This window comes from Fukomys damarensis, unplaced genomic scaffold (assembly GCF_012274545.1).
Source record: "Fukomys damarensis isolate Sample0158 unplaced genomic scaffold, DMR_v1.0_HiC HiC_scaffold_27, whole genome shotgun sequence".
NCBI classification, from domain to species: Eukaryota; Metazoa; Chordata; class Mammalia; order Rodentia; family Bathyergidae; genus Fukomys; species Fukomys damarensis.
The window spans coordinates 20983602-20993884 of record NW_022900939.1 but is presented as its reverse complement, the minus strand read 5'-3'; the positions used below and the strand labels follow the sequence as shown (position 1 = coordinate 20993884).

Sequence of the window (10283 nt, the reverse complement as noted above, 5' to 3'; positions counted from 1 at the left end):
TAGGAGCCATGGTGTGACTCACCTGTGACCCTCTAGAAGTTCCAGCCACAAGAAAACCATAGGGATAGCTAGAAATAGGATCCCCATTGGGTGGGCTGCAGTCTCCAGCATGATGCTGTGAGCTGATCCAGAGCTCAGGACAAAGAGGGTGACAAGGCAGGTGCCAGAACCAGGCCCTTCCAGCTGCTGTGCATGATTAAGCATGCATACATGGGAGAAAGTAGGACTTGGGTGAAGGGGAAAGGGTGGCTGGGGTCAGCCAGACTGCATAGTGAGGTAAAAAGGGCCAGAACAAACCTGCATGGAGTGAGCTAGCAGCAGAAGGAAAGAGCCATACGCAGGTCCTGGTCCCCTTCTCCTGTGTATTTCTCACCCTTGGCTCTTCAGTTTTTTCAAATGTCTGGAAATCTGCTACCTTTGTCTGCTGTGGTCTTTTGTCATGGGCCTCTTGAGGTCCTTTTTGGACAAGATGAAACTTAGATGAGAAGTTGGACACCCAGACCTGGCCATGGCAATCTCTGAGAGGGAGAAGGGAGACCACAAAGCTGGTCTTGGCTGTGGCGTTCAGAGAAGCTGAAATGCAACACTCAACTCCCCTCCCCGGGTCGGGCCACAGAATGTCTTTCTCCATTCCCTATGTTGTGCGCTCCAGAACATTCTACTGTCCTAGTCAGTTAGCAACCACATTCCTGGCCTGAGGCTACAACTTTGTTAGATGCCTTGGCCCATATGTGATTTACCGGCTTTGGCCATCTCAGGCAGGTAGATGGGGGAGAATACAAAGGCCGAGCTCAGCCTGAGAGAGGTAAGAGAGAAGTTGAAGAATTGGGACTCTTAAAACTAGCATTTGGTCCTGGCCCTCAGCATGACTACTTTTCCCTATGCCTCAGTGTTTCCAACTTTAGGTGCCCAGCTGCTGGGGAGAGGGCTCTGTAAGTCACCTGCATTTACAGAAGATGGTGCCTGACCTGTGGAAAGCACATAGGAATTGCCCTTGGTTGCTATTTGGGTTCCAGGATGGTTCTACTGAGGGACAGGTTCTGTGGCCAGTATGACTTAGAGCAAAGGCCTCGGGCCTTTTAGTACTAGTAATAATTGTCATTGGCAGTGTAGAATCAGGATTCTGGTCTGAGTGGGTCCAGGCCAGGATGGCTGTGCCATGTAGACTGAGGGCGGATTCAGCCTTTCCACACCCAAGTTAGATTCCAAGAGACTCACTGTCTAAGGAGGACTACAGGATGTTGGCAGGGAGTCCCCTGCCAACTACTCAGGTAGCTTTGGGTGTTAAGGAAGTTCAAGCAAGTAGCTCAGAGTAGCAAGTAGCAAGTAGCTCAAGTAGCAAAGCAGGCCTCAAGTTGTATTAAACATTTACAAAAGCAAACCTACTCCACCAGGTGTCTCAAAAAGGTTCCAGGGCTCAGGTGTAACTGTGGTTATTACTTGCCTACAGTGCACAGGGCACTGGGTTCCATCCGCACACTGAAAACACACACACACACACACACACACACACACACACACACACACACACAAACTAGACTCTAGTGGGAGCAACTGTAAGCAGGACATACTGATACAAACGCAGGGAGGGGTCTGAGTGGAGAGCAGTCACTACTTTAATTCTGGTTAAGATCTGACACCCCGGGGGCCAAGTGGTCCAGGGCTTCTGCCCACCCCAGGGCAGTCACCGCCTGCTCCTGGCTCATGATCGTTTACAAAAATAAATATGAAAAAGCAGCAACCCTTTCATGATCATGGAATTAATCTGACAGCAGTAAGATGTGTCTAAGCATCTGGCATATCTCCAAAATTGCACCAAAAGAGTTTGGAAGCACTTGGTTTGGTCTCAGAGGCAAAATGGAAGGTGGAGGAAGAGGCCCGAGCTGTGGTTGTCCCGGGCCGGCCCCAGCCTGTGCTCACATCTCCGAGTCTGCATACATGCCATTGATCAGATAGTCCACCTGTGTGTAGTCCTTCTTCTTGTAGCTCTCATAGGCTTGCAGGGCAAACAAAACCAAGACAGTGGCAAAAAGGGTTACCCCAAGTATAAGCACCGCCAGGAGGAATGTTTTGTTCACCAAAGATGGGGTCAAGGGCTCAGTGGTGACCACCAGGTACTGGCCGTCGGTGCTGGGCTGGCACAGATTCGTAGCTGGCATCTTGGGGTCCCCTGGGCTCCGAGGTGTCAGCCCGGTAGAGGCATTTTCGGATGTGGCTTTGGTCTCCACTGGCTCTGACGTCTGGGGGGTGGCTGGCCCTCCTGCCCCATGCGTAGATGACACAGGGCTTGGTAGTGTTGTGGGGGATGTGGCTACTACCTCAGGGGTCTGACTGGTGGGAGGTGCTGGCACTGTGCTGGTAGTTGGCTCCTTAGCTCGAGCCTGGGTGGTGGCCACTGCCGTGGAAGACACCAAAGCCATGGAAGGGGTGGTAGTGGCCTCTTGGGTGGTATTTGAGGGGGCAGGTGGAGACCTACCTGTTGTGTTAAGCACTGTCTGGGCCGTTGACACCTGGCTGGTGGGACCTTGTGCTTGGGGACCCACGGTGGGTGGGGGGCTCAGTGTGGAGTTAGTGGGTGCGTCCTCTGAGGAGCTGCCTGCGTTGGCGGCAGCAGTCTGGTTATGTGTGGCCAATGTTGCCCTTGCTGCTGTCCTTGGAGACACATTGGTACTTGGCACTTGTGCATGGGGTGTGCTGAGAGTCGGAAGCCCAGTGGTAGCTGTGGCTGGGTTCTGCCACACTGACGTGGGGATGGGTGACGGGGGGATGGATGCCTTGGGTGCCGTGAGAGCTTCAGAGGTTGCATTGTCCGTTGCAGCTTCCGCAGCTGCTAGAGTGCTCATGTTTGTCCTGTGGGTTGTCTCTGCTGTGACTTTAGTAGAGTTGAGGCTGGCTGCCAAAGTCCCTTTAGTGAATTTGACCATAGAAGGAGCCACTGTATTTGGTTTCTCAGAGGTCTCATGAACCCCTGTCACTACTTCCATGGGTATACTCTTCTTGACTACTTTCATCCACAACTTGTTAGGGATTAAGAATCCTTAAAATTAGAAAAAGGAGAAAAAGAGACATAATCACTTTTGACCAAACCAGGTGGATCACTTGGCAATGCTCCCAGTCCAAGGGGAGGCTTTGTGGAGCCAGCTCTGCCCAGCCCAGTGTGCTGAGGGAGGTGACCACGGCTCTTTCTTTTCTCTCCACCCGTGTCCAGAGTGTAGCCCACTGGAGAAGCCACTGACACTTTGCTTTTAAAACTCCTTTGCTCTGTGACTCCCTAGCCCATTGGAGGCTTAAGAGCTTCACTATTTGATTCAATTCCCAAAACAGCAGAGTAAGTTTCACACTATGGTGTGATTCACTATAAAAAAGAAACCAGGACCACCGCACACACACCTAGGTGTACCAGACAGATAGTTGGCTGCGTGGACATTCACATCCCTGAATTCTTGGAGAGGAACAGCACCTGACATAGACTAGGAGTGTAATTAAATACTGGATGTACAAGTGAATGAACTCCCCAAAGAAGTCAAGCACGTTTGCAGGGCCAAGCAAGGGAACCTACAAGGCTCTGCTGCCCAGTCTTGTTGGGGCCTCCTTACCCACACTGGCCCTCAAGAACCCATCCCAGACCTGCCCCAGGGCACCTCCTCTCTCAAGGGGCCGAGGGTGCCTTTGGAGCCACTGTGGACCTGTCCAACAGTCACACAGCCTTCTTTTCACTTACGCGGTTTGTCAGATGCCACCTGGCTTCCAGATAAGGACAAGGAGAAAATCCAAGCCAGGATGAGTGCTGTCCACATCTTGCAGGTAAGCTGAGAGCAGGGTGGTATGGTCCCTGAGGTTCCCAGCTGGTTGGCTTCTCAGGCTATTGATGGTTTCCTTCTGCCTGGCCAAGGGATCTGGGGTCAAGAGAGCACACTGGTCAGAAGGCACTTGTTCAGTGACACATGTCCTTATCTGAGGCACAGGGCTCAGCACTGCACCTGCTATGGAAGCCCCCAGCAAGGCCTAAGGTACAAATTGAGCCAAGTTGTCAGGAAGAACACAAAATGGTGCAGTCAACCTGGTAATGGCAATCTAACCTGAAGCCTTGCCTTGGATAGGTTAAAGCACGTGACCTGATTTCATCACAGCTCGCACCCTCTCACCCCAGGGGCCAGAGTTAGAGAGGGAAGGAAGGAGAGCCAAGACTTGGGCATGTCCACAGGGCTAAAACCATGTCATCACCAAGACTGGCCATATCTTCCTCTTAGATTCTTTCCCATAGTCTGCAGGATACAAGACAAGCCTAATGCCCCTGTGTACACCCTCTGACAGCTGACTGTGACATTTACATGGGGACAAAACTTAGTCATAAATCCTCCCAACATCCATCCATCTGTCACCCACTTGCTTGTCTATCTAACCATCCACCCATCTACCTGTCCATCCATCTGTCCAACCATCCACCATCCACCCATTCAACCATCCACCCACCCACCCACACATCCATTCACTATTCATACAACCATCTACTTTTCCAGCCATCTACCTACCCACATAGCCATCCATCATCCATCCGTTCATCCATCCATCCATCCATCCAACATATTAGGTGTCTATTCATATGCCAGGGAAGTACACTTAAGACAAAAGATGAAAAACATACAACCTTCCACCAAGGGGCCTGCAGGAATTCAGAGGAAAGAGGTCATGCTGACTCATCCTGTGGTGGCTATGGGTGTGTCAAGGAAAGTTTCCTGGAAAAGTGACACCTGGGTACATTGTGAAAGGTGGACAGGAATCCATTTGTTGGCGAAGGTGAGTAGGAGAGGGCAGCTGATGACAACAGCAGGGTCCGTGGTCAGGACAGAACAATGAGATTTGGGGGAGGCCAGAGAAAAGCTGTGGACCCCACTAGCCATGTGGCAGTTTGGATTTCACAGCAGGAAGATAGGATACTACCCACCCACACACAGTGGTAGCATGAAATACCTACAGGTCTTATGTACCAGGCAGAAATGGGCTGAGCTGCTAACCTGAAGAAGATCCCACCCACACAGCATCCTTAAAGAACCATCTCCTACTCTGATCCACCCTCTGCCCAGATGCTTCCTGCTCTGTCTTCCAGTGTCACCTTTCTTTCCACCTGCCTCAACTACATTGAGGGCAGGGCTGTCTCTCTCTTTTTCATCCCTAGCATCATGAGGACCACACACACCTGATATAGGGATGTTACTGAATGAATTGCTATGGAAAGGGATCAATCTCAGCTTCCGAGCTTGCTAACCATGTGACCCTGACATTTCATATAACTTCTCTGAGCCTCACTGAGCCGTATGAGAGTGACCCAGGGTCACACAGGCAAGCAGCTCCCATGCAACACGAAGGGACATCTAGGGTGGTGGTTGGGTGGCTTCGTGCCACCTGTAATCAATGGGGACAAACTCTTCCGGAAGGCTGGGACATTCCCAGAGGCCTCTATCCTTTCACAAGAGTCACTAACTTTTTCTAGCTTTAAATAGCACTTTCCAAAATGATTATACGGGCTCCTGGTATCTTACAAGTTTAGGAAAGTTACCCAGTCTTATACAAACCATAGATTTGCATTTGTTTTCCAGGGTGCAAAAAGCATTCTTTGTACTGACAGAAAAAAGTAGGGGCAGGTTGAGAAGAGATAGAGCAATATGCTGATAGGGGAAGAATTGAAACTAGAAGGTTTCAGCACAAAGAGCTCACACAACCATCCGTTAGGTAAGGCTCTGCAGCTGAGTGCCCTGTAAATATTGTATTCCCAGCTCCGTTTGGCCACTCATATTTATATTTAATGGTCAAAGAGGGTCTTGGCTCCCTGAATGCACTCCAGGCCTTACGGTCCTTCAGTAGACAAACTTTTTCTATAAAGGGCCAGATAGTAAATATTTTAGACTCTGTGGGCCATAAAGTAATCTCAGTTACACAACTGCCAATGTGGTGCAAAGACAGCCATGGATGATATGTGACTCGATGGGCACGGCTGTGTCCAAATAAAACTTTATTTACACAGCCAGCCAGTGGGATTTGGTCCACAGGCTGCAATGTGTCATATCACTGCTCCAGCATTTCAAGTTTGCTGCTCCAGCTAAGTAAGGCCGGAAGGAACTGATTCAAAGAATTTTCTCCTGTTTGTCTGGCTTCTTACTTTGGAACAGACACAAATCACATCAATTCCTGGGGTCTCTATCTGGGCTTCTGGCACCTCCCCTGTCCTCCAGCACCAATGAAAGCAGAATCCCCCATGCACTGAGGGCCACAGAGGACTGCACGGTCTCTGTCCCCTTGGTTCATCCAGCAGAAGGCAGGATCTCTTATTGTGAAGGACCACACAATGCCCCCTGCCCCCGGGAGACTGGGTGCTTTTCTTTTTCTGTGACTCTCTGCTGACCCTGGAAAGCCTCCTCAGGATCCTCTCCAGCCTCACTCTTCTGTCCCTGAACAGCCAGACCTACCCTGCAGGGCCTGGGACACTCACCAGAGGCAGCTGCTCAGGGCAGGCTTGCAGGCTGGGACAGCTTCCTCCTTGGGGAGCTGTGGGCGTGACACTGTGTGCTCGCCAGGTAAAGCCTGGCTTTGCAGGTGAGGGCAGCTTGGCAGGGCACTCCCAGGCCATGGCATGCTTTGTGGCACACGTGGGACTGATGCAGATGCTCCACAGTGGTAACAGACGCATCTAGGGTTTGAAAAAGAGTCAATGATGCTTAGGAAAAGCATGGAGGAAAAGAGCTGGTGAGGAGGCAAGCAGGAAAGAACAATATTCAACAGATCATTGTGCTAGAAAATGACAATATGTATCACAGCTTTCAATGTCAAACTTCTGATGTGGCCGTTTCTACTACAGGAATTTCTAAGGAAGCAACTGGACAGATTGTCCAAAGATAAATCTACAAAGATATTCATCAGAGCATGATTTACAATTGCAAAAATCTGCAAAAATAATTTTGAGTGTGGTCCCATTCGTATATAAAATATGATGGCAGTACTAAAAAGACACAAATTTTTATTTCTTGACATGGAAGATACAACAGTATACAACATTAAGTGACAGTGATCAAATTTTTGTTTAAACACATATATTAAAGGTTCTGCTGGGCTTGGTGGCACACGCCTTTAATCCCAGCACTCAGGAGGCTGAGACAGGAGGACTGCTGTGAATTTGAGACCAGCCTGGGCTACACAGTGAGTTCCAGGTCAGTCTCAACTACATAGTGAGACCCTGTCTCAAAAAAAAAAAAAAATGGTTCTGAAAAGACTTACACTTGAATATAAAAAATGACTATCCCTACATAATAGATTTACATGTGATTTAAAATTTTTTAAATTTTTTTGACTACTGGGAATTGAACCCAGAGCTCATGCATGCTAGGCAAGTACTCTACCACTGAGTTATATTGCCAACCTCATTTTTTACTTAATATCTTGGTTCTTTTGGGTTTTTTATAAGCATGTATTAATTTTGGAAAAACATTTCTGAAAGACTTCAGTGATAGATTTTCTTCAAGTACTTTGAGCTATCAAGGAGCCAAACAGACTAATCCCAGTGGTACAATTTCACATGTAGATCTTAATAATTAAGAGAAATTATGTGATTTACGTAGCAGGAAGCACATTTTCCTAGGAACCAACCAAAACTTTAGAGGACTCTAGGAGTACAGCTGTAATGCAAAGGTATAAAGCAGCAGATATAAATTCACTGATGGGTATCGCATGTGACACAGGGGATTACAGAAACAGCTCATCACCTTCCACAGAAGGCAGAGCTCAGTAGGTGGTAATGCTTAGGGACAACCATGAGCCTGCTCCCCAAAAACAAATGCCCATGCATGCACACACGGCCACACACACACACACATGCGTACATGAAGTCACACGTGTACACAGCTCACGGCCGCACATGTTCCTAGCTGCGCACAGCTGCAAATGCATAAACACTATCACACATGTGCAAGCAGCCACAGAGGATACACATACAGTCACACACACCTGTGAGAAGTCACACACACAAACCTTAATGCACACACACGGAACATATTCACAAGGAACATATTCACAAAACTATCTCCAAAAACTCCACAACTTCTCAGAAAACTGTGCTGGACACCATCCTTGCTTATTCACTTCCACCCAACCAGGCTGATGGTCACTCCCACAGAAACAAGAATTGGCCCCCATGTAGAGTCAAGAACAGGCCTTTGTTGTACCGTGGCTTCATCTCTCTGGTATCGTCCTGGAGCCTCTACTTTCCAACAGAGCATTTTCAGTATCAAGATCATGTGTGAGACTTGTACTGATCTTTACAAGTTGACTCAGAATTAATAAGATTAAAAATAATACTTTCCCTGCAAGGGCTTCTGTGGAACTTAAATGAGAGAGAATCTGGCTCTCAGGACCTATCCAGTTATTCTCATTATTATCTAGAAGAAGAGTTACGTAAACATTAAATAGGAGACTGGGAAGATGGGAAGCCTGGAGGTTAGGCTAGTGCTGGGAATTCCCCATCTGCAGGGAGCAAGCAGTACCCTATAGGATATGCAAGAAAAGTACAGCATGGACCTCCTCAAATGACATCCCACAAGGAAGACATTCCCATACTGTGGCCTTGAGTATCAACTTCTCTGTCCTTTGCTGGTCCGTGACTTTTTTTTTTTTAAGACAGGGTCTTGCTATATCATTTATACTGTCCTCGATTTCACTATGCAGCCCAGGCTGGCCTTGAACTCACAGCAATCCTCCTGCCTCAGCCTACTGACTGGTCCACAACCTTGTGATGCCTCTTAAGTCCTACTCTTTTATGAAGCTGCTAGTGATCTGTAGATTGCTACATGCTAGTTACATGAAAATGGACTCCAAAATGGTTAATTCTTGTTTTCTGGCCCAGACAGATGCAACACAAGTAATCCTCAGGTTTGTTGAAGGACTCCGAGTATTATCTTCACATTCTATCATGCTATTAATACTTATTTATCAGCAGGAACATGGCCCAGTTGGTCCCTACTCCCAGCTGGGGAAGCTATCTGTGCATATCAAGGAGTAGGGATTTCGAAAGTAAATTAACAGAGGGCAAACCACAGAAACCTAATTCTGACACGTGACCTGGCTGAACTTTGGTAGCAGAAGCCCAAGAAACCCATGTAGTTTCATGTATATTGACATTGTCCTGTGGTCCAAAGGATGTGCCCATGTGGCAGATAAGAACTTGGAACATTGGATATTATTTAAATTATACCACTCGATGCCAGGTTCTTAGAAGTTTTGATTTCACAGCTAAATGCTAAAATGCAGTTTTTCCTGGCTATGTAGGTAGAATTGACATTCCTTTGTCTATTAGGCAGGTCCAACACATAAATGAAGACTTTATATTTTAAATATTTATCTCGCCCATTTTATTGAAATTTTACAGATGCTTCCTGGGAGAGGGGGAAAACTGCAAGTTGTTAAAGTCAGATTTCTGTTTCTTTCTTATGGTAAACCGTGAGGATGTGGATTCTTGCTCTTAGCCTAACATTTAAGTGCAGATGCCAAGAAGCCACATAGGGTAGACAAGTAGATGGACAGGGTGGAAAATCTGATGGAAATTCACAGCTTCCTTCTAGGCAGAAAGGGTCTGGGTGAAAGAGGCCCGGGTCATGGGTCACCCAAGAGGTCAACTCCTTCTGAGACCCACACTTTTGGAGCCCAGCCTGGTCAGGGACTTGCTCCAGGACCTGTCCATTCCCTACCCACGGGAGCGTCTCGACTGTGTTCCGAAACTGGAACAGCCTTGCGTCTTCTCTGCAGTCTGCGATCCCCTTCAGCCCTCCTTCGTCCTTGGGCCTCAACCATGCTCCTCCAGGGTCTCGACCCATTCTTGCTCCCTCTCTGCTCCTATTCTTCATTCTTTATCGTCCTGCACGCTGTGTCCCCCACTCACTCTTTTTCTTGCCCCCTTTCTCCTGCCTCTAGGGCCCTTATTTAACCTTTTCCTCCCCCTTATGCCCCCATTCATCCTCCAGCCTCCAGTGCTCCCCATTCATCCTCCTTTGGTCCCCGATCGCCTTTTCTCAGTCCCAAGACGGTTCGGGGAGCCCTAACAACAGCTCCCTGGAAAGCAGCGCGAGCGCCTTACCCGGGCGCGGCAGGCCCGCGGCCCTCCGACGGCTGGAAAGCACTGGTGGCCAGGCGTGGGACGTGGCGAGCAGCAAAGCCAAACCAGATCAGGGCAGCAGCCCTAGCTCGGGCCCCGCCCGGGCCTCCCCGGAAGTGACGTCAAGGAAGGCGGGCCTGGGCGGTGC

The 10283-nt window shown here is 48.7% G+C and overlaps 1 protein-coding gene across 1 annotated transcript; it reads right to left on the bottom strand.

Moving 5' to 3' along the window:
* Nucleotides 1-1592: 1592 nt before the first annotated feature.
* Nucleotides 1593-10246, bottom strand: CUNH11orf24 (chromosome unknown C11orf24 homolog). Its single transcript, XM_010635763.2, has 4 exons — nucleotides 10118-10246; nucleotides 6488-6685; nucleotides 3722-3896; nucleotides 1593-3037 (listed from the first exon to the last, which is right to left on the bottom strand). The coding sequence occupies exons 3-4, from the start codon at nucleotides 3795-3797 to the stop codon at nucleotides 1917-1919; spliced, it is 1197 nt and encodes a 398-aa protein (XP_010634065.1). The 5' UTR covers nucleotides 3798-3896; nucleotides 6488-6685; nucleotides 10118-10246; the 3' UTR covers nucleotides 1593-1916.
* Between the last annotated feature and the right edge of the window lie 37 nt (nucleotides 10247-10283).

Bases quoted from the DNA above. Each gene is read 5' to 3' on its own strand.
- CUNH11orf24 (XM_010635763.2), bottom strand. From the start codon at position 3,797: ATGTGGACAGCACTCATCCTGGCTTGGATTTTCTCCTTGTCCTTATCT. The intron at 3,038-3,721 runs GTAAGTGAAAAG...TCTAATTTTAAG, and splicing joins GGTGGCATCTGACAAACCGC to GATTCTTAATCCCTAACAAG.